At 44.6% G+C, this 24,520-nt stretch overlaps 1 protein-coding gene across 1 annotated transcript in view; it reads left to right on the top strand.

Moving 5' to 3' along the window:
• GPC5 (glypican 5) overlaps window positions 1-24,520 on the top strand; it is a 1,025,745-nt gene that overhangs the window by 355,393 nt on the left and 645,832 nt on the right. Inside the window, exon 6 of the mRNA XM_065581062.1 lies at window positions 15,426-15,546. Within this exon, the coding sequence (XP_065437134.1) occupies window positions 15,426-15,546 (121 nt within the window). The remainder of the gene's footprint in view (window positions 1-15,425; window positions 15,547-24,520) is intronic.

Raw genomic sequence — 24,520 nt, 5'->3', positions numbered from 1 at the left:
GCCAGCTTTGACAACTGATTCCTAGAAATCCCTCTTGAGTTGAAATAGGGCAAATTGAGCCTGCACCAAGTGCAGCTTGTAAGTTCATATCTACAGTTGATCAGGGTTTTCAACAAATCTGGAGATGGGGCTATGACATAAAACAAATCAAGCTCTTTTTCACCATCATATTTTTTCCATGTTCTCTCTTCTTGGCAGATAATACTGCTACCTCTCACTTAGGCCTTGAGTGTCTCCTGTAATAGCCTGCTAGAAGATGTTGAGAATTCATTCATCTCCAGGAACAAGCCAATTTCTTTTTCAATTTAAATTATGATATGTGGGTCTAATAAAAGTGAACAATTAAATCTCCATCTACATGACTGTTTCTTACCTAGATGTGTTGCTATTTGAAGAGTTACAGGGGAATGTTCAGAGACAGCACTTGAATCAATGGAGGGGCCAATTACAGAATTATCCAAGTCCCTGGAGATTAAAAAGAAATCATTAGAAGAATGGGACGCATGTACCGGGGAAAAGTATGAATAATCCCTATCCATAGGATGTATGAGCTGTCAGATATCACATAATCATTAATGTGTCATTCCAGATCCATTTTAGTTTTGGTTGGCTTATGATCCTGAAGGTGAGATTTGTCCACAAAAGGCTCAGGCACTTAATTATAATTCCCAGCAATCACAGAAGGAATATGCAGTTCTCCATATGATATAATTTAAAAAATACCTATGAAAGGTTACAGGATCATCATGGTTAGGGCCACACATATTAGCAACAATTTGTTCATATCCCTTAAATCTGCCCTGATCATCTGAAATTGACCAAGAGACTAAAGACACTGCTTTTCCTACCCAGTCACATTCTAATTTGGTTTAATCTGTGGTTAAGTCTCTTGCAAAAGAACTACATCTGCTTTGCTTTCTTTAATAATGAGTCCACTTTTTTTCTTTTAATAACAGTTTTGAGTCCCTTTACCTTCCAGGAAATAAAATGGAGATCCAGGGCCATTTGGTTGTGTTAAGAATTATTTTTGTCATGTGTGATCTTACAGACAAAGGTGATTAAACGTTTGCATCATTTGCTCTATTACATCCTATCCTGCTCCCTACACTGATTCCAATAAGAAGGGGAGACTGTGAATAAAATGCTTCAGACACCTACTCCACGGTTTTTGGATTACCTTGCCAGATGCTTGCCACTTGCTGGACTTACAGGGAGTAGGGTAGGTGCAGGAGAATTGGGGGGGAGGCATCAGCACAGTTGCAGATATCTAATACAAATCACGGTTATGTAGGGTGTAATTTTCCTGAGTGTTGCTGTCTAGAGTGAGGTGGGAAGGAATAGGAAAAAATCGTGATGATAAAGGGATTAGGAGGGGGCTCTAGCGAGGGGAAGGGAAGAGCACAGAAAGACAGGTTAAAGCAAAAGCATAAAAACACATAGCACATACATAACTTGACCTATTGATAAGTGTGAGTGGCTGTTTTCATTGCGTGGTGTTGGACATAACAGGCCCACTCTATCCTGAGTAATGTCTACACCCTCACCACTTAAAAAGTAAATCACAATGAAAAAGCATCAGTGGTCAAACACTATAAAGAAAATAATACCAATTGTAAGTCCCAGAGATTGCGGACCAGGGAGACATACCATCCAGACTTGGAGCTCTGCCAATACCCACTATTTAAGTTATAGTTTTTAACAAGCGTCCTTATATTTCCCATACCACAAACTACTATCACATTGTAAGTTGATAGAAAGGGAGCACACACTCCACAAACATGGTATTTCTTTACTTGGTATGTAATTGTAATCGTTTCAGGTTTCCAAACTGAACACCAGAGCATTAGTAATACAGCTCAGTGCACTAAGTGAGACGTGTGTTGTGGTGATTATTCTCCCAGAGCTACGTGCTTCCCAACCTTCTGAAAGCCTTCCGTTTACATCCAACCATTCAATTTCCCTTCCCCATATTAAGTGAACATATAACTGACAGGAGAGAAAACAAAGTGCTCCCACAAATTTCAGCACCAACAAGCCATTTTAGCAAGTGACTCTTCTATACAGATTTCATATTCCATGTTCATGTGCTCAGGATCTAAGCTTATAGAATGTGTTAGGGTGGGAAGGGAGTGAAGAAATTAAGAGGGGGACACAGAAGGAGGGGGAACAGTGCAAGAAACTGAAAGATTGGGGAAGTAGAGGAGGGAGTAAGGGGTACAGAGAGTGGCGGGAAGGCCTGGGGGGAGAGGAAGGCAGGGCTGGTGGGGAAAGGGACAAGAAGGAGCAGGGTGAAGTAGGTGGTGACAGAGAGGGCAAAAATCACTGATCCATGTAGCTCAGCAACCTGCCTTGGTCCACTCCTCTACTCCCTGGCCCATATGGGTTACAGCTACAATACTTAGCTCCTGTGCACCTTTCCACAATATCTTGCAGAGAGTAGAGCTGTCTCTTGCATTTCCAGCACATGGAATGTCAAGCTGCTGGACTTTGTGGACACCTGGCAGTTAAATGTAGTGACACAGCAGGGGTTGGCCATGGGCACAACAAGGAGCTGCACTGTCCCCAGTGTTCTCTTTGGTATACTTTGTTGCTGAGCTAGCACACAGACCTTGTGTAATCACAAACAAATGGTTCATATTGATCTGTTCAGTTAGGAATGGTCTTAATTTTGTCATTAACTCCCTAACACAATACAGGAGCAAAAGCACTTAATATCGTTAATACACAATTTAAATAAACCTTTTCCGCAATCCATTCGTGCCTGTAAGATCAATTTGTGGTTCCTGTAATGACCCTACTAGGGCACTTCACATTCAGCCATTTGGTGAGAATTCATATTCATGTCTCCAAAGTTAATAAAATATAAGCATGGAACAGAAGAAATAACCCAAATAAGTAAGTAAGTTAGTCATAGTCACTGGGTAAGTCCATATGGGCAAACATAAAAAAATGAGAAGTAATTCTTATGTAAAACAGGCCAGGTATTCAGTTCACTGTAGGCTATTTAAAAGGCTTTCTGCTTGTTATGGCTTTTGGCGCATACACACTTCTTCATCAACCCTGACATGGAACTGAACTGGAAACTTCATAAAATATTTGGGCTTCCTTTGTTTGGCAAGTTCCCTGGATCCTCTAAAGGCTGATCTCTGGTCAACCACATCTTTGGCAATCTTGACAATATCATTATCTTATTTTGTGGCATACCCCCAAAAAGTTTTTTCCCCTCATGAGTTAGCTACTTTATTTTTTTTCTTTTACAGTAAATCTGAAAAGTTTTATAATCAATGCACAAGGTTTGGCTTTTAAGGCCAGCTCGGGAGCAAAGAACCTATGTTCTTATTCTAAATCAAATTTAAAATCACCCGGCAGGCTGAGCACTTCTGAAGGGAGCTGAGGAGTGGATTCTAAGTGTTTGTCTTTCTCCGCTCCTTTAGGTACTCCGATAATTCTCAAAGTATTGTGGCAAGACCTCCTCTCAAGATCTGCCATTTCAGATTTAAGAGAGGATAAGTCCGTTAAACTTCTCTGCACCTGGCCAAAGAGCCCTTTTACTGATCTTCTACTGATGATAGTCTTTCTCCCTTCTGCTTCATTCACCTGTTCTGTCACTGCAGAGAAGAGTTAACAGGAGCCAAAAAAGGTGAAACTATATAGAAAAGTATGAATTTATCAAACCTATAAACACCTCTACCCCAATATAACTTGGTCCTCGGGAGCCAAAAATCCCTACCGCGTTATAGGTGAAACCCGTTATATCGGGGTAGCAGCGGCAGGGCTCCAGCGGTGATTTAAAGAGCCCAGGGCTCCAGCTGCGGGGAACCCTGGGCCCTTTAAATCGCCACCTGAGCCCCGCTGCCGGAGCCCCAGGGTAGTGGCGGCAGGGCTCCGATAGTGATTTAAAGGGCCAGAACTCCAAGCCCTTTAAAGCACCGTTGGAGCCCCGCTGCTGGAGCCCTGGGGTAGCGGCAGCAGGGCTCCAGCGGTGATTTAAAGAGCCCCGGGCTCTGGCCGCTGCGGGGAGCCCGGACCCTTTAAATCGCCGGCCGTGCCCTGCTGCCACCACTCCGGGGTAGCAGCGGCAGGGCTCCAGCGGTGATTTAAAGGGCTCCGGCCGCTGCGGAGAGCCCGGGCCCTTTAAATTGCCGTCCGAGCTCCGCTGCTGCAACTCCGGGGTTACCGCACTACATGCAAACCCGTGTTATATCGGGTCACGTTATATTGGGGTAGAGGTATACTTCCAATTCTCGTATATGGATCTTAAACATGGCCATTGCTTGAACAAGACATCAGAAGGCTGGAGTAATTTCATATGCATTTCCAGGAGTGACTATTGACAGTTTGACTTAATCAATGTTAGGAATTATTGTATTGTATTATTGAGAACTGGTCTCCAGAGGACTGAAGTCATCCTTGGCAACCTCTGGCTGGCCCTTTTTGGTCATGTTGCCTACCTCAGAGACAAAGTCCCCACACATTGAACTCTGAAGATCAGACTTGAGGTCAGGAGGAGATATTGCCTAGTCACGGTCTGTGATTAACTTGGCTGCACCAGATTAGTAAGAACCCTATGGAGCTGTTCTATGCCAGGAATAAACATATACACTTTTGTCATGGACACTCAGTGATACAGACCTCTGCTGACTAAGCATATTGTTTTTGTTGTTTCCATTCCAAAGTAAAACCATGAATCTTTTAACATTGTAGTTCTTCGTTTGTTTTTCACTAGGTGGGGAAACCCTGTAAATAACAATCAGGACCTAATTAACTATATCTGATAAAAGAATGTCCTAATTAAGATCCGCTATACCAGAAGTTTATCCAGTAGTGATCACCAATTTCAAAAATCTTAGCACTAAAGTAAAATTCATGGTTAGATGTGTAGCATCATCTTTGAAGAGCGGTGGGCCTGAAGCAAAAACTCATCACTTTTGGGGAATGAACTGTAGGGATGTTTGAATCTGGATCAAAACTTCATGGCTCAGATGCATCTTTAGTTGTAATGGGCCTCATTTTTCCACTCAGTTCCATCCATTTTACAGTGCTATAATTCATAGAGCTGGTGTAAGAGAATGAAAATCAAGCCCAGTAGTTGAGAATGCATATGGTGTATCAGTATTTTGCTGTCATCACAATGTAATGCAGAATGTAATTTGAAGTCTCAAAGAAATACAGAGGTACAATGGCAGCACATCTAAAATGTCTGATTCTTAAAAGAATTCACATACATTTTATAACCTTTCAAACTGGGTATACTATGAAATAAGTGATAGCTAATAGGGTCTGACCTTATCTGCTAACCAGGATATTGGTCCAATGAAATGTAAGTACCAACCAGCTATTTTCATATCTACAATAGAGATTTATCAGAACTTTATATGAATATTCATATATTGAACTCTGAGAATTGGAAACTTGTTAATCATCATTTTAAAACATGTTTATAGAATTTCAAATGTATCCGTTCTTGCTTTTTTCCAGTGTTGATGAAAATGAATAGTACTTGGGGACCAAGTCTGCCTGTTAAACTGATGTGATACATTACTATGCTTGCACAAAAGAAATGAGCACAGATGGCAGGTCTACTATTTCTCTAACAAGAAATTTGTCACTCCCCCTGTCCCCCCAGGATTCAACTCTGAGCAACATTTTTTCAAGTCAGGCTACCTCTGTGGGGCTCCTTAATTTTTTTTCCATTGCTTGTACAAGCAACAGAATGTGATTAGTGCCTTATTAAAACTTTACAATGAGAGAAGTCTCTCAACCAATAGTCTATGGTTCACATTTTTTTCCAACTTGAGGGGAACATATTTTACATGTAAATGAAAGTCTACTAGGATGAAGTTTTATGTACCATGGTAAGATTCCCAATAGCTCATTTACTTTTGACAGATCATTTATTCTAAATTAAAAATGTCTGTGGATCTTAAATTTATAGACATTTGTTAATTAAATTGAATAATGTTCGAAAAATAAAAGAAGAATATATAAGTAAGTCTGTAATTTTTGCAAAGAAAAAAATGCTTTTTTTTCATGAAACACAATGGTAAATATTATAGGACAATGTTAAATTTTATAAACTTATGTTTAAGGCCAGTATCAATCAAACAATGCTTTATAGAATTGTCTCAGAAGGCACCCAGAGAAAGAAAGAAACAAAAGATTTAAATGCACCTTGTAACTTATCAGTGTTGTTACTTACAAAAAGTCCAAGAATGAAAGGATAGTTTGTGTGTAAAATGTTCAAAACCACAACTTTCAATAACAGTTATTAGAACTTATATGTCATACTAGGGCTTCCACTGTGGGAAAGATTTTGTTCCGTGGAGATCATTTTACTGCAGCATGCTGTATAAATGAACATTTTTGAATTCCGTGCTCCTGCATGTATCATTCAGCAATGTAGCGAAACATGAAAAGAATCTTTCAGCACTTGCACTGTGACCTGGCACAAAGATAATTACATTTAATGTCAAATCGGTAAAAATATTTCCTTTGATAGCCTGCCAAAACTGGAGAATATCATTTTCATTCCATCCACATGAGTTTTTTTTCTTTTATTTTTATTTCCCCGTATTTAGAGTTATGTCAGCACTGGGATATTGTCATCCAAAATTTAGTAGAGTGATACAAATCCTGGTATGATAATCTGATTACCTTTACATACCAGTGCAAGAAGCCTTGAAGGGTTTAAAACTCACCCTGCTTCAAATAACCGGCAACCTCAAAGGTATGGAATGTTTGTCTGGACTGGTCAGAAAAGAGGGATAGTGACTCCTTTAAGGGTCTCTTCCCATCCCTCGAAGCTGGGAGTGAGAGGAAAGCATCACCTGGTAGGCTGGCCAGTGGCACTCAGGTAAGCCATTGGCCCCTACACACACAGGGAGGGCCTGAGCCCCCATTACTCCTGGATTAACAGAGGAGCCTGCAGGGACCCCCATGTGAGGTTGGGGGTCCCCAGGTGCCTCAAAGTAACCAGAAGGGTTCCAGCAAGGACTGGCTTGAAATCACTCTAGAGTCACAACAGAGGCAGCCAGGGCAGCAGTGGAGAACACAGGTAGAGGCTGGCAGCCCAGTGGCAGGATGCACAGCAGACAGCAAGTGCAGATGTTTCCCCTAGTGGAGATTTCTTCTTGGCTGGGGTGAGTGGGCCTTGGTGAGTGGGGGGCAGGGTGGTTGATTTGCTGGCTGAGCTCTCCCTTCCCCACCCCAGAGTGAGAGCATGTCCAGGGCAGGGAGCAGCAGCCCAGCAGCAGCACTCCCGGTGCCCCTAGTTCCAGCACCTGTGTGGAGGGGTGATACCCCAGGGCCAATAAAGGATTCACCAAGGGTGGATTTAAGTAGTGCTTTTGAGTTTAAGCATTGCGATGGTGGGGGAGGGAGGGGAAAGATTTAACAGTAACTCTTTGTCAAGGGGGGGGCAATTAATGGTTGGCAAGCTGAGCCATAGTATTGCAAGAATCAGAGGGGTAGCCGTGTTAGTCTGGATCTGTAAAAGCAGCAAAGAGTCCTTCGGCACCTTATAGACTAACAGATGTATTGGAGCATGAGCTTTCGTGGGTGAATACCCACTTTGTCGGATGTCCGACGAAGTGGGTATTCACCCACAAAAGCTCATGCTCCAATATGTCTGTTAATGTATAAGGTGCCACAGGACTCTTTGCTAGTATTGCAAGAGTGTGAGAAGGCTGGGATTGTCTCTGTTAAGGCAGTTCAGATTTAAATAATGTGGAGGCTTCTGGTGCCAGACCACTCTTTCTTCAAGGGGAAATGAGTTGCCTCAGAAAAGGAAACTTCAGTTCATGGTGATGTCAAAGAATGTGTATTGTTGAGGTCCCCTGGTGAATTGGGATCCCATTATATCAGGATTGGAATAGTTACATCCACAGCACCGCAATAGATGCCTATCAGTGGTGGCCTCCAAATGCATACAAGCGTATTGAGGCTCCTGTTAGGAAAGATAATTCTGTGGTGTATCTGTGTGCTAAACTCTTCCTGTTTATCCTTTCCTTCAGGATGAAGTGGGTCACCGGAGTTATGACTTCATGTGTGGGCATCATATAGTACATTTAGCCCACAAGAGGGTGGTCAGTGGTCCCTGGAAGTTTATCAGAGAGGCAGCTCTGAGTTGACATAGATGGAGGAGCAATGGAAGGGTTCATGAGAGCCAATGATTCGGTCTGCAGGTGTTGGCCCACAGGCAGGCTGCCAGTTCCACCGAAGGTTCACTGCTGGTGTGGCAAGAAAGACAGTTGATGCCCCTCATACACTTTGATTCCCAGGCAGAAGGCAGCAGACATGGTTGTTGTACATCTGGGTTGGATTTTGTAAAGGGACTCACATAATCATTAAGGCACAGAAATTTAGGGTTTTTCCCCCCAGGAGTGACTGTAGACTGGTATAAAATGCTGCAGTGGAGGGTGTATGGTGGGGGAGTCATGAGACCTCCCCAGGTTGGCAATGGCATTTAGGTGTGCCAGAAGAGCTGTGAAGCAGGAGAGGACTAAATCTGTACATGATTGGGGAGGGTCCGTGATTACGCACCAAAATACCTCATGCTTTTTGGTACCCAACTTCTTTAGAGATGATTTCAGAGCTCCAGAATGAAACTGCGAAAAACCCGAGTCTCCAGATTAAGTTTAGAAGTGTGAACAACAAGGGTGATGTCGTGGTGGGAGTCTGCTATAGACCACCAGACCAGGGGGATGAGGTGGATGAGGCTTTCTTCTGGCAACTAGCAGAAGTTACTAGATCACAGGCCCTGGTTCTCATGGGGGACTTCAATCACCCCGATATCTGCTGGGAGAGCAATACATCAGTGCACAGACAATCCAGGAAGTTTTTGGAAAGTGTAGGGGACAATTTCCTGGTGCAGGTGCTGGAGGAACCAATTAGGGGCAGAGATCTTCTTGACCTGCTGCTCACAAACAGGGAAGAATTAGTAGGGGAAGCAAAAGTGGATGGGAACCTGGGAGGCAGTGACCATGAGATGGTCGAGTTCAGGATCCTGACAAAAGGAAGAAAGGAGAACGGCAGAATACAGAACCTGGACTTCAGAAAAGCAGTCTTTGACTCCCTCAGGGAACTGATGGGCAGGATCCCCTGGGAGAATAACATGAGGGGCAAAGGAGTCCAGGAGAGCTGGCTGTATTTTAAAGAATCCTTATTGAGATTGCAGGAACAAACCATCCCGGTGTGTAGAAAGAATAGTAAATATGGCAGGCGACCAGCTTGGCTTAACAGTGAAATCCTTGCTGATCTTAAACACAAAAAAGAAGCTTACAAGAAGTGGAAGATTGGACAAACGACCAGGGAGGAGTATAAAAATATTGCTCAGGCATGCAGGAGTGAAATCAGGAAGGCCAAATCACACTTGGTGTTGCAGCTAGCAAGGGATGTAAAGAGCAACAAGAAGGGTTTTTACAGGTATGTTAGCAACAAGAAGAAAGTCAAGGGAAGTGTGGGCCCCTTATCGGGGAGGCAACCTAGTGACAGAGGATGTGGAAAAAATGAATGTACTCAATGCTTTTTTTGCCTCTGTCTTCACGAACAAGGTCAGCTCCCAGACTACTGCACTGGGCAGCACAGTATGGGGAGAAACGCTGGATGAGCCCAAGTCCATGGGGCCGGATGCACTGCATCCTAGGGTGCTAAAAGAGTTTGCGGATGTGATTGCAGAGCCATTGGCCATTATATTTGAAAACTCATGGTGATCGGGGGAGGTCACAGATGACTGGAAAAAGGCTAATGTAGTGCCCATCTTTAAAAAAGGGAAGAAGGAGGATCCAGGGAACTACTCTTCAGTTGGAGATGTGTTACATCTCCTCCATCATAAAATATCAGGGTTGGAAGCCTCACCACAATCCCTGGAAAAATCGTGGAGCAGGTCCTCAAGGAATCCATTCTGAATCTCCTTCCTTAGAGGTTATTAAGGTCAGGCTTGACAAAGCCCTGGCTGGGATGATTTAGTTGGGGATTGGTCCTGCTTTGAGCAGGGGGTTGGACTAGATGACCTCCTGAGGTCCCTTCCAACTCTGATATTCTATGGGATCTCAGGAGGTCACCTAGTCCACCCCCTGCTCAAAGCAGGACCAATCCCCAACTAAATCATCCCAGCCAGGGCTTTGTCAAGCCTGACCTTAATAACCTCTAAGAAAGGAGATTCCACCACCTCCCTAGGTAACCCATTCCAGTGCTTCACCACCCTCCTAGTGAAAAAGTTTTTCCTAATATCCAACCTAAACCTTCCCCACTGCAACTTGAGACCATTATTCCTTGTTCTGTCATCTGATACCACTGAGAAAAGTCTAGATCCATCCTCTCTGGAATCCCCTTTCAGGTAGTTGAAAGCGCTATCAAATCCCCCCTCATTCTTCTCTTCTGCAGACTAAATAAGCCCAGTTCCCTCAGCTGCTCCTCATAAGTCATGTGCTCCAGCCCCCTAATCATTTTTGTTGCCCTCCGCTGGACTCTTTCCAATTTTTCCACATCCTTCTTATAGTGTGGGGCCCAAAACTGGACACAGTATTCCAGATGAGGCCTCACCAATGCTGAATAGAGGGGAATGATCATGTCCCTTGATCTGCAGGCAATGCTCCTACTTATACAGCCCAAAATGCTGTTAGACTTCTTGGCACCAAGGGTACACTGTTGACTCATATCCAGCTTCTATCCACGTAATTTCTAGGTCCTTTTCTGCAGAACTGCTGCCTAGCCTTTCGGTCTCTAGTCTGTAGCAGTGCACGGGATTCTTCCATCCTAAGTGCAGGACTTTGCACTTGTCCTTGCTGAACCTCATCAGATTTCTTTTGGCCCAATCCTCTAATTTGTCTAAGTCCCTCTGTTTCCTATCTCTACCCTCCAGCATATCTAGCACTCCTCCCAGTTTAGCGTCATCTGCAAACTTGCTGAGGATGCAGTCCGCCATCCTCCAGATCATTAATGAAGTTATTGAACAAAACCGGTCCCAGGACCGACCCTTGGGGCACTCCACTTGATACCGGCTGCCAACTAGACATGGGGCCATTGATCACTACCTGGTGAGCCCGATGATCTAGCCAGCTTTCTATCCACCTCATAGTCCATTCAACCAGCCCACACTTCTTTAACTTGCCAGCAAGAATACTGTGGGAGACTGTATCAAAAGCTTTGCTAAAGTCAAGGAATAACACATCCACTGCTTTCCCCTCATCCAAAGAGCCAGTTATCTCGTCATAGAAGGCAATTAGGTTAGTTAGGCATGACTTGCCCTTGGTGAATCCATGCTGACTGTTCCTGATCACTTTCCTCTCCTCTAAGTGAGCAGATATATTTTTGGCTGATTCTAGGGAAGGAATTAACTATCTGGGAACCCAGCTATCCGTGGTTGGAGAGGATATGGGGGAGAGAGAGGCAGACAAGATAATTGCTTGCACCTCCTGGTGACAGGTGGCCAAAGTAGGTACTCATTACAAAGGGGGTCTAATTACCTGATAAACTTGAATTGGAAGTAGACTTAGGGGAAGACATCCCCTAACACTGCCGGAGAATGGCTTTGGCCTTCCTAATGTCTGATACAGCAATTTGACAGCCCTCTTCCCTCATTCCCTTAAATCTTATGTGAGAAGAGGATGGTGGAGGCCCAGTCACAGGACCAGCTACAAGGTTTATGATATTGCTAAAATAATGTATCCTGATATTCGCCCAAGTTTAGCAGCTGTGCTGCATAAGTTACATGCATTCCATTAAACTGACTGTTTCAGATAGTTCTCCCAGTACTTGGGTACAAAGTACTGTCTGGTGCAAACCTAAATGCCATTGTATAGAGAACATAAAACTTTTACAGTGTCTTCAATATTGCTTTTTGTAAAAAAGAAGAAGAAGAAATACAAATACCACATTCCAGGAGAGCAGTTGTAGGCCTTTATTCCCCTCATTGTTCAACATTACCATTGTATGTAATTTTAATATTATATTTACTTACAATGAACTTGAACAAATACAAAAAAAATTGAAACATGAAGGAGTCCATAAAAAATAATTCATGCAGAGCCAAATTCTGAAGGTCCTGAGTTCTCATTCAGTCCTTTCAATGTGAAGCAAAATGAACCAGATTCATCAGGTGCAAAGCAGCTGAGTCTTGGTCCTGCACATTCAAGTCACTTTGCCACTGACTTGCAGGATCAGTCAGCTCGAGCGTATCACTGAATCTAGTCCAGTGTGCCCCATGTGAGTTCAGATTTTATAATGTTTCGCAGAAATCATAATTCACAGAAAAATATCCTAGTAGCTATTTTTGAGTATAATATTTTCCATTATGAACAGAAAGGATCCCTTTGTGAGATTGAAAGAGGCCTCGGGGTCCCATTAGTATGAAGGTATTAAACTCATTCTCTGGAGAAAGTGAAATACCGTTTTTAATTATGGTCCTTGGGCTGTGGTATACATTTAGGAGTACATGCTGCCCTCCATCCACAGCACGGACGTCAATGGGATATTTGCACAAATATAAAGTATGGAATATGGCTGTGGTGTAGTAACTGAACTTTTAGTTGTTATAATTTATTATTTGTTCAGCACCTTACTGAGCATCATTCAGTGGGAAAATATGCCCGCTTTTATCACTGCTATTTCTGCTCTTTCCACCCTTTCTTCCTAACCTTCCTATCTCCACGTGAAAGATTCTGGGCTTCAAGCCCAGCCCCCTGAGTCCTAAGGCAGTGCTCAGACTGTGGACACCATCTCACTCAAACTAGTAGAGAAGGGAGCTAGCAAAGCTCTAACTCACAAAGGGTCCTGCCTAGGAAGCTTCTGGTTGGCTAGGACACACTACTTAAGCCAGAAAGAAGCACAGGAATTGTCTTACTAACCAGGTGAATCACTGGCTGGATGCTACTATGGACCTCGTCTATTTTCCTGACACCTGACCTCTGCCTTCCTGCCTCGTCCTGGTCCTGCCTCCCACCTTGTCCGGGTCCTCTTTATCCCAGACCCCCATCTGTTACCAGTTTCTGCTTTCTTGCCTTTCTCCAGGTATCTGCTCTTACACCCAACCTCCATCTTAGACTTCAATCATCCTTGCCTTTGTCCCTACAGTTTGTTTGGACCACTACCAATATTTTCAAGTGGGCCCAGCCAAGCAGGGGTGGCTCCAGGCACCAGCACACCAAGTGCGTGCCTGGGGCAGCCTGCCGGTCGCTGTGGGGGCAGCAGTCAGGGAGCCTTTGGCAGCATGCCTGAGGGAGGTCCGCCGGTCCCGCGGCTTCGGCGGCAATTCGGCGGCAGGTATGCCGAAGCCGCGGGACCGGCGGACCTCCCGCAGGCATGCCGCCAAATCCGCGTTACCAGCGGACCTCCCGCAGACGCACCGCTGAAAGCCGCCTGACTGCTGTGCTTGGGGCAGCAAAATACATAGAGCCACCCCTGCAGCCAAGAATGGACACAGTGGAGTTCCCTATACCCCAAGAGGCATCAACACTGCATGAGCAGATGATCTGTCTCTAGGCAGACAGCTGAGAATTGTGGGTCATCCTGGTTCTTTCCAGGGCCGGCTCCAGGCACCAGCCCACCAAGCATGTGCTTGGGGCGGCGCCTGGAGGGGGGCGGCGTGGCGGGGTGCTCCGGCCCGAGAGCGGGGCCGCGACTCGGCTCGCCGCCCTCTCCGCGGCGCTCCGGCCGCCGGGGAGAGCGGAGCCGCAGCGGGCTCGCCGCCCTCCCCCCGGCACTCTGGCCGGTCTGGGAGAGTGGAGAGCCGCGGCGGGCTCGCCGCCCTCCCCCCAGCACTCTGGCCACCGGGGAGAGAAGAGAGCCCCGGCCGGGCTCTCCGCCCTCCTCCCGGCGCTCTGGCTGCCAGGGGCTCTCTGCCCTCCCCCTGGCGCTCTGGCTGCCGGGGAGAGCAGAGAGCCCCGGCCAGGCTCTCCGCCCTGTTCCTGGCGCTCTGGCCGCCGGGGGCTCGCCGCCGGGGAGAGCAGAGAGCCCCGGCCGAGCTCTCTGCCCTGCTCCCAGCACTCTGGCCGCCGGGGAGAGTGGAGAGCCCCGGCTGGGCTCTCCGCCCTCCTCCCGGCGCTCTGGCCGCCGGGGGCTCTCCGCCCTCCCCCCAGCGCTCTGGCCGCCGGGGAGAGCTGAGAGCTCCGGCCAGGCTCTCCGCCCTCCTCCAAGCGCTATGGCCACTGGGGAGAGCGGAAAGCCCCGGCCGGGCTCTCGGCTCTGCTCCTGGTGGTCTGGCCGCCGGGGGCTCTCCACCCTCCTCCCGGCGCTCTGGCCGCCGGGGGCTCTCCGCCCTCTCCCCAGCGCTCTGGCCGCCGGGGAGAGCGGAGAGCTCCGGCCAGGCTCTCCGTCCTCCTCCAAGCGCTCTGGCCACCGGGGGCTCGCCGCCGGGGAGAGCGGAAAGCCCCGGCCAGGCTCTCCGCACTGCTCCCGGCGCTCCGGCCGGTCAGGGATTGAGGGCCTGCGGCCGGGCTCGGCGCCCTCCCCTGCCATGCCCTGGTTCTTTCTTACCTTGCTCCAGGTCCCTGCTCATACACACCCTACTGTTAATCCTGGCTGTGGCCTTTGGCTGGGCACCTGATGTTGACCCCGGTTCTGACTCTAACCATCACACTCACACGCTGATCCCCAAACTGTTTCTTTTTATCTTCCCTCTCTTTGCATGTTGTCAATTCTCACCCTCCATGGGCTTCACTCCCAACCTGTCTTCTATTCCATCTGCCAAAGTGATCATTGGTGGAATAGTTACAGTTGACATTAAAGGATCGTCATAGGACTTTAGAGTTAATAACATCCCAATTATATCAACAAAAGAAAGGGAATCCACACCCCTCAAAGCTATTGTTTCTGGCTGTCTGCAAATTCACGCAAACAACACTACCTGTTCATGCACACTTCATATTTGGAAAGTTCTCTTTGAAACCAAGAAGACAAGAAATTATTTACAATGAAAACTCAGATTCTACAGAATTTGAATATGCCATGCTGACCCACCACACACACATCTAGCAGGTGGAATTTGGGCATTTGACACCTCTGTGATAGAATGTCCACAGGATTCTTTTACTTTCCTTTTTGATTAACAGCTGGCAGAATATTGCTGAGAAAGTGACGTAGAGCAAAAGCCAATTCTCATGCACTTAACAAAATAAAAAAGGTCACAGAATGGTATAATATGCATGCTTGTCCTTTCATAATTCTTATTTTTACATTTATTTTTCTTATTACAAAATGTTCAGAAATAACAAAAAATGAAAAATCTTATCAAAACTTTGTAACAGATATCAATTTTACCATACTGTGTAACTTTCTGGTAACAAAGCCTACAAAGACAAAATAAACATGCAGTCATTAAAATGGAATGGCAATGCCAATTGAGGTTGTGTCAGCTAGTATTTACAGATAAATACATTCTCTGAAGAAGTTACATCAGTTTACTAAAACATATTTCTTTGTTATATTAGCTATACCCACCGTGTGGTTGGCAATGGAGTCAAAGCTCAGTCTGTGAATCCAGAAGTAAAAGTGAAAGGAACAGATCCTGTAATAAATCAAATTATTGATAAACTGAAACACATTATCCAGGTAAGATTTTTTGTGTGTATTATATGTTAAAGCCATCACCCTGTAAATTAAGATCATGTTGGTGCTGAACAAATGTGAATTGCTGTACATTAGAATTGATTTGTTAATTCAAGTCAGAATTTAGTAATTGAGTATTCCCACCAGAAACTTTGTAAGTCCTGGCATAAAATATTTAAACCCCAATTATTAATAATGATTTAGTTAAAATCTTTGCATATGGTAGATGAGAGCTAGAAGTGAGAGTCTGTCAGCTGGGCCATCTGTACCTGTGAGCTGAGATTGCAACTCAGCATTGCAATAAGTGCTGGGATTGTAAGCATAAGTCTGATCCTCAGTTGATGAATTTTAAACAGGTTAATCACTGTGTAATATCATTAATAAGAAATGATGGTACACATTAAAAAACAAACAAACCACCATCCTGCTAAATTCCACCTCTTTCCAGACCTGGGTCTGGCTGTGAGAGTTTCTACTTTACTGACAACAGAGAAGGTTGGAAATATTGGGAAATTTGCATAATACTTGCTACAGTACACCTCTACCCCAATATAACACTGTCCTTGGGAGCCAAAAAATCTTACCGCGTTATAGGTGAAACCGCGTTATATCGAACTTGCTTTGATCCGCCGGAGTGCACAGCCCCGCCCCCCCGAAGCACTGATTTACCGCGTTATATCCGAATTCGTGTTATACTGGGTCGCGTTATATCAGAGTAGAGGTGTATTTGATATGTATGATCTCATAACACATGTACGGGTAACCCCTTGAGATTTAAGCTTTTATATGGCGGTTATTTACATTTTGTCACAGTAGAGCTGTGGTGTTGTAATGTGTCCAAAAGATATTGCAGCTATAGAGGTATGCTAAGATTGCCTGAAATGAAGGGAGTTTTGCCATTGACTTTGGGACCCAGATTTCATCCATATTACTCAAGGTTTTGTAGCTGCAGTGGTATAAAGCTCAAATAAAATTAGTCCTTTCTTTCAATTAACAAAAAATAATCTTTTTGCTTGCCAACTGAAGCATGCTGTTATCTCTAGTCTTTTCTATTTTTTTCTTAAAATTGTGTGAAAGTAAGTACTATTTTGCCTCCAAAGGAATGCCAAGAATTAATTAAGCACTACAAATTACTCTCCGATGGAAAAAGGTTGCAGACAGTTATGTTTAAGCCTCAAGGCCTTTCGTCTGTCAGGAGTGCCCTATTTTGATATTAACTGTGCCCTGTACAGTTTAATGTGTTAGGTTCTACCCTGAGGATTAGTTTGAAGCTCTAATGTGGTTGACAGGGGCAATTCTATTATAATGCATTATGTTTCCAGTGCTTTCTCTTCCTATACTTGCAAGAGCGGAGTAGATCTTGTATAGAAGGATTTAATAATTTACATAGTGCACAAACACTGCCTTTCTGTGAGACATCTTTCTTTTCGTGCAGCTATGAGTATGGAAATGGAGCTGGAGAACAGAGAAAACAGCAAATACTTTAGGGACCCAGGATTACAATATGTAACTATTTTTCACTAGATGAAAAGCCTGATGAACCTGCTGAGAAAGCTTTCTTCGCTATCATTTACTGTGAATTAGGAAATCAAATACAAAAAACCATCTTTTTGTCCTATGTGATATAAAAAGGATGAGTCACTTTTTGAACTCATTTTGGACCAGCCTGAGAGATTAAACAAGGGAGATTTAATGGACTGGGCGGTACCTTCCATTATAGAAAAGTCAGACTGCTGGATGCTGTAGTCCAGCGCTGTTTCCAAGTTATATTACTACAGTGGAGAAGCCTAATGGACTAATTTAGCATTGAAAACAAAAAATATACTTGATCTGACTTTTAGAACTATGCATATTGAAATGCGTCTGTAAAAAGGCATGAGTGTGTACATTTGTACACCTAATCTAAACACACAACTACTATCATCATAATGATTGTGAACACAAATTGACAGTTTGATGCATAAATTCTCATTTGTGTGTGGAACTATTTCATGTATATCCATGTAGTAGCAATTATGCATGCAAAACAGATGCAGTTTTGCCTGTTCATTTGTGTGTTATGCAGTTCTGAAAAATATTAGTGAGGGCAATAGGGTGACACCACACATTCTCCTCTGCTTTCTCTACCTGATGCTCTGAGGGTCAGACACATGGAAGATATGTTCCTTCCTTATGAAGCTTCTGCTATGGCATTTCCATACTGTGTCCAGTTGTTTCATGCAGCTAGTCTAAAAGACACGAAGATCATGGGTTGAGTGTGCCATGTACAAGTGTTTTATATTTGCCTTTCCTATAAGGCTAGACATTCCATTAATGGAAGTCCTGTGTAAATACAACCAAACAGCTCCTGATCTGTGATGCACCAGATTTATCCGTAAGATGAGAATCCAGCAGTGTTAGTGCTGCTGGTACTGTTACTAAAAGACAAAACTAAACCGAAACCAATAATGAGGCTATTAACTGATGAAAGTTCAAAAGATAGGTGGGACTAAAAAGAGTACCTATCATCCGAAGAAGTGAGGTTTTTACTCACGAAACCTTATGCCCAAATAAATCTGGTAGTCTTTAAGGTGCCACCAGACTCCTTGTTGTTTTTGTAGTACCTATCATATTCCTTTGGGAGATATTTCTATTATTTATGTTAGCTCCCATACTCCCAATCAGAGTCAGAGCTCCATCATGAACTGTGCTCAGTTCAAAAGTATTGAGAAAGTCACAGGAACATATGATTTGGCATACTTAGGGCTGGATTAACCCATCTCTGGGCTGTAGGCAACCCCCCCATATTCATACGCCCCCAGGACTCGCCAAGATTGTTGCCACAGACATTTTAAGTGATTGTGAGTGGGGGAAGATGGCCTGTCAGGGCCTGCTCGCTACTTAACCCCTGCTCAGTTATTTCCTTTTCTACCATTGAATAGTCCATCTCCTACCTTCCCAATCCAGATCCAGATCAGAATCCAGAACTTCTGACATTGTGTCATGATGTCTGGAGTGGCTCACAACCTGCCTACCTCAGGGCAACCTGTTAGAAAACAGGGCAGACAGCCCAAGCTGGTGGTGTGTTCTATAGTTAGATTTCACCAAACCAGAGATAAATGTGAACTCCTGAGTCACTAAACAAGTCTTACCATGGAGTCACAGACAGTCCCTTTAGACACTCCAGTCTATCTTGCCACCTAGACAAACTTGACTTTGTTATAAAAGGTCACAAATCGAATTACACAACATCAGGTTGCTCCCAGTCCCATGAGACCACATCAGTTGGTACTCCAGATCTTACACCAAACACAGTGCTGGCAGTCAGTTCTACAGTAAACTAAATAAAGATTTATTAGCTAAGAAAAGAAAGTGAGAGTTATTGAGAGGTTAAAGCAGATAAAATATATGGACATATAGGTGAGTCACAATTTGTAATCCCAAATGGTAGCAGAGATATCATAATCTTCCAGTTTCCCAAAAGTCTGTCAGGGCTATGCAGAATAACCTTGGGGTTCTCCGTCTTCTCGTTCGGTTATTCTGCCCTGTTAGAATCCAGTCACTCCAGTGATGAAAGATCTTTCCTTAAAACCACATTTATAGCCTCTTCTGACAGAAAACAAGCTGACGGTGTCTCTATCCACATGGGCTTTTCCCTTGATGACAGTGAGTGAGGAATGCACTTTGAGTCTTTGACCTCTGTCATCACACACAATGGCCACTTGTTTTGAAATTAGCACTTTTCTGTTAAAGTCCTTCATTAGCATTCCACAGGCTTCTTCGATGGGTTATTTAGTTACAGGGGTATACACACTGAAACTGTTTGCTATTACATTGTAATATGATGTAGATAAGTGAAAACAATGTAAGTCATGCCCCATTAGTTTTCATACACTCTTCCACCTTCAACAATCACTTTGATCTATACTAATACACAAGTGAATTCACCTGAATATACTCTGGCATGACCGGGTCTGTCAGCATCATACATTGTATCTCCTGAGGGTGTAAAGGGGATGTTTCTAGTACTGGGGAGATGCTACGGCCATATGCCCCTAATGAGCTTATCCAGAGGGGCTAGTCCCATCCTAACCCATGGGACTGCAAGTAATGAAAGATGTGGGGGCTTTCTTTAAGGACCACTCCACCACTCCTCCTAGAAAATTCTGTGTAAACTCAAATCTACATGGTGCTCTTGGCAAAGGTGCAGGGTCTCTGCTGGGGCCATTCGCCTCCAAAGCCTGGTTTCATGTGTAACTTTAGCGCCTTCATAGCCAAGATGGAGTCTGCTCTGCAGGCAGCTCTGGCCATGAGAAAGTGTGCAGCAGGAGAAATCCCTTCCACCCCAGGGCACCTGTTCCAACCCCCCCAGAGTGAACACACACACCCACAGGAAAAGTACAATGGATATAAGAAAGGGAAATATTTATTTACAGAGGGATGAGAGGAGAAAAACAACAAGGGGAAATATAGGGGGAGCGGTAAAACAGGGTTGCATCCAAGCCAAGGCCCCACAGGCCCAGTGGTAGCACAGTCTGGAAGGGCAGACACCAAGCAATGTGTCTGCACACAGAGTTCAGGAGTCCTGAGCAAAATTCCAGTCCAGTGGTGAGTCTTGGGTGCTCCTGGTTGTCTTCGGCGCCTGTAAACTTTCCCCAACAAACCCCTCCGGTGCCCTCTTCTGCCGCTCTTTGCAAAGCCACACAGAGCGACCACCTCCCCACTTAACAAGCTAACAGCTTCCCTCCTTATTCCCAAGGCAGAGTCACGAGCCCTAGTACTCACAGCCCCATGCAGCTCTGGGCAGCCGTGATACTGGGTCCAGCTCCGGCCTGTCCTTCTCGGGCGATTCCTCCTTGGCACAGTGCTCCTCCTGGCTCCTGTCCTGGGGTGTCCCCAATCGGTCGCCCTGTCCTTCCCAGGCTTCTGGCAGGTTCTCTGCTGCTGCACTTTGTGAAGGCCTGCAGGCTGTAGACCTTCTTTCTCTGGAGCTCCAGAGCCACCCACTGGAGTTTCCCTCCTTTCTCTCACTGCTCCCCTTCCCCCTTAGGAAAAAGATTTAAAGGAGCCAAAGGGGTTACACATGGAAGGCAGGAAGGGCTAGCACAATGCCTCCTGTTTTTGCTGCCATTGTATTCATTTTTAAAACTGCATGTGTTTGTTTATTCTCTGATTTATCAAATTCAGTAAGTGTCAGTGGGATACCCAGTCATTATTGCAAATTAGCCAGGTCCCATTTTAATACATTTGTAAACATTGTTTGTTTTTAAATAACAGCATGTGATTTCTCCAGTTATGGCCTTCAAATGGACAACTCTATTCCTTCATTTATCTCTCTGTGCTTGATCATGCAGTTTGACCTTTGGCAAAACTTCCAATGATATCAATGGGAGTTTTGACAGGAAACAGGATAAGGACCTCTAAGTATAATAATAAAAAATGTAATATAATTATAAAGAGTTTATAAAAATAAAAATAACTATAAATAAGGATAACATTTGGATTTTTTTTACTTTTTTCTAACCTACATCCTTCCTCTTTCACTCACAAATCACTGCACAGTAAGAAAATGCACAAATCAGTGCTATGAGGAGATACTATCAAATCTTGTCCATTTAGCTCAGATAGCAGTGCCACAGATAAGACAACACTTTCTATTTAGTTAGGTAGATAGTGGCACTACCAAGGTTCCTTATCCCACATATACTCGCCACACAAGCCCATTTTGCACTGAATTTGGTTTGGTTTTTTTTGCAAGTTACAGCTGTGTGAGATATTAGTATTCAGGTAACTGTTTTGTACTACTAGAAACAGGTTTTAGAGCTGGTAGCTACCCCCTTTTAAGAGGTTTCAGCTTTGCTCAAATAAATGTGTTAGTCTCTAAGGTGCCACAAGTATTCCTGTTCCCCTTTTAAAAGTAGCTCTACTTGTCGAATGTTTGTAGAATTGTGGAGAACAAATATTGTTTTCTCCTATTTAGATTCATTCTATTTTTACCCTTTAGCACCTTCCCCCCCACCAAAAAAATAAATAAATAAATAGAAAAAAAATGGAAAAGGGCTTCCCTGTAGCTTAATATTCCCTGTAGCTTATTGCACCTGTAATACTGATGCCAAGACAAAGATTGAGGGGACTCAAGCTCAGGCATTATGGAAGAGAATGGGTCTTATTTGTGGAAAGGAAAGAGAATCTCTTGGAGCTCCTAAATCTCAAACCCATTTTTGTTTAAATCCAGGGGCTATAACCGTCACTGACCACAGGGTCAGGGATACAGAAGTGCTTCAGAACCTCAATCCTGTAGTTGGATCTACATAGGCAGACCCTAGCATCCATGAAGAACCTCATTAACTATTCTGGAGCGCCATACAGGCACAAGTGTTCATCTCTGTGGATCTGACTGCAGGATCTGGGCAGAAGATTGCAGCTCTATTAGAATCGTAGAAATGTAGTGCTGGAGGGGACCTCAAGGTCATCTATTTCATCCCCCTGCACTGAGACTGGACCAAGAATACCTATATCATCCATCATAAATGACTCGTGCCTCCTGATACTGGGGGTGGGGACAATCTAAAGGGGAGGACACGTGACCACCCCATGTGTCTCTTCTGCCCAGTGACACTCCCGCACTGCGCCCAGCCTGGGGCCGCTGTGCTCTCCCCGCCCCACCAGAGTTATCAGAGGGATAGAGGTGGGTTTTTGTCCTTCTCCCACTGCGCCTCCACCCCGGAATGTTCAGCCCCTGTCCCTGGCAGCCAGGCCTGGACAGGGAGTGGGATGGAGCCGCTTCTCATGCTGGCTGAAGCTGGCCGCTCCAGGTCACTGCTCTGAGCAGCCCAACAGCTGCCTGAGAGACAGCCCATCTGGGGAGGTGGTGGCAGTGACCTGCTTCCCACCCGGGCCCGGCTGCTGAGGACAGGCACCCAGTGAGCCACAAACGTGACAGGGAGTGGGGAGAGGGGACTCTGGCTCGCTTGGCCCCTGTACCCAGGCCTAAGCAGGGGGCAGCCCACCAACTCCACAGCCAGGCTCTCGTAGGCAGCTGACCTGCTGCTCAGAGCAGTGTCACGGAGCGGCCAGTGTGAGAGGTGGCTGGTCCTGATCCCTCAACTCCCCGCCTGATCTGGATGCCAGAGACAGTGACCAAGCGTGCTGGGGGGCAGGCACCATGGAAGAAGGACAGAGCCTATCTTCTTCCTCCCATCGGGGGGGGAGCGGGGCACTTGATCCTGCATGCCCCCCTACAGGTCGCCTATGCTATCTCTGCCAGGTGTTTGTTCTAACCTGTTCATAAAAACCTCTAATGACAGCGAGTCCACAACTTCACTTGGAAGCCTATTCCAGATCTGAACTTCCTTTATAGCTAGAAAGTTCTTCCTAATACCTAACCTAAATCTCCTTTGCTAAAGATTAATCCCATTATTTCTTGTCCCACCTTCAGTGGGCATGGAGAACAATTGATCACCATCCTCTTTCTAACAGTCCCTAACATATTTGAAGACTGTTCTCAGGTCTCTCTCCAGTCTTCTTTCCTCAATATTAAACATGCTCAGTTTTTTTACTATTCCTCATAGGTCAGATTTTCTAAACCCTTTATCATATTTGTTGCACTCCTCTGGATTCTCTCCAATTTGTGCACATCTTTCTTAAAGTGTGGTGCCCCAAAACAACTAAGACCTTAGCAGTGTCAAGTAGAGTGGAACAATTCTTTCTGTTTACATATCACACTCCTGTTACTACACCCCAGAATATTATTAGCCTTTTTCAGAACTGCATCACATTGCTGACTCACATGCAATTTGTCATCCACTATTGCCCCAGTTCTTTTTCTATGGTACTACTGCCTACCCAGTTGTTCCCCATTTTTTATTTGTTCATTTGATTTTTTTCCTTCCTAAGTGCAGGACTTTACACGTCTCTTTATTGAATTTCCTCCTGTTTATTTCAGGCTAGTTCTCCAATTTATCAAGGTCGTTTTGAATTCTAATCTTGTCCTCCAAAGGGCTTGCAATCCCTCCCAATTTGACGCCAGCTGCAAACTTTTTAAGCATACTCTCCTTTCCATTATCCAAGTCATTAATGAAAATATTGAATAGTAGTATTGGACCCAGGACAGGGATCTCACTAAATATGACCTCTCAGATTGAGAGTGAACCATTTATAACCATTCTTTCAGTATTTTTTCAACCAGTTGTGCACCTACCTTGTAGTAATTTTAGCTAGACCACATTTCCTTAGTTGGCTTAATCATAGAATGTCAGGGTTGGAAGGGACCTCAGGGGGTCATCTAGTCCAACCCCCTGCTTAAAGCAGGACCAATCCCCAGGCAGATTTTTGCCCCAGCTCCCTAAATGGCTCCCACAAGGATTGAACTCACAACCCTGGGTTTAGCAGGCCAATGCTCAAACCACTGAGCTATCCCCCCCCCCGGCTTATGAGACTGTCATATGGGATTGTGTCAAAAGCCTTACTAAAATCAAAATATATCACATCTATTACTTCTCCCTAATCTACTAGGTCAGTAACCAAGTCAAAGAAGGAAATTAGGCTGGTTTGTCATGATTTATTCTTGACAAATCCATGTAGTCTATATCTTATAATCCTATTATCCTCTAGGTTCTTACAAATTGATTGGTTAATAACTTGTTTCAGTATCTTTCCAGGTATCGAAGTTAGGCTGACTGACCTATAATTCCCTGTGTCCTTTTTGCCTCCCGTTTTAAAGATAGGTGCTATAGTTGCCCTTCTCCAACCCTCTGGTACCTCACTCATCCTCCATAAGTTATCGAAAATAATTGTTAAAGGCTCTGAAATTGCTTCAGCTAGTTCCTTAAGTACCCCAGAATGAATTTAGGTAGCTTACTTATCTAAATTTATTTAACCAGTTCTTTTCCTAATCTGGCTTGTGTTCCTTCCTCCTCATTGTTGATATTGTGTTAAGCATCTGGTTACAATTAACTTTTTTTAGTGAAGACTGAAGCAAAATAGACATTAAAGACCT

The sequence above is a fragment of the Chrysemys picta genome, chromosome 1 (assembly GCF_011386835.1).
Source record: "Chrysemys picta bellii isolate R12L10 chromosome 1, ASM1138683v2, whole genome shotgun sequence".
In the NCBI taxonomy this organism is placed as follows: Eukaryota; Metazoa; Chordata; order Testudines; family Emydidae; genus Chrysemys; species Chrysemys picta.
Note: the sequence above shows the minus strand (reverse complement) of the source record. Positions and strands in the feature narration are given on the sequence as shown.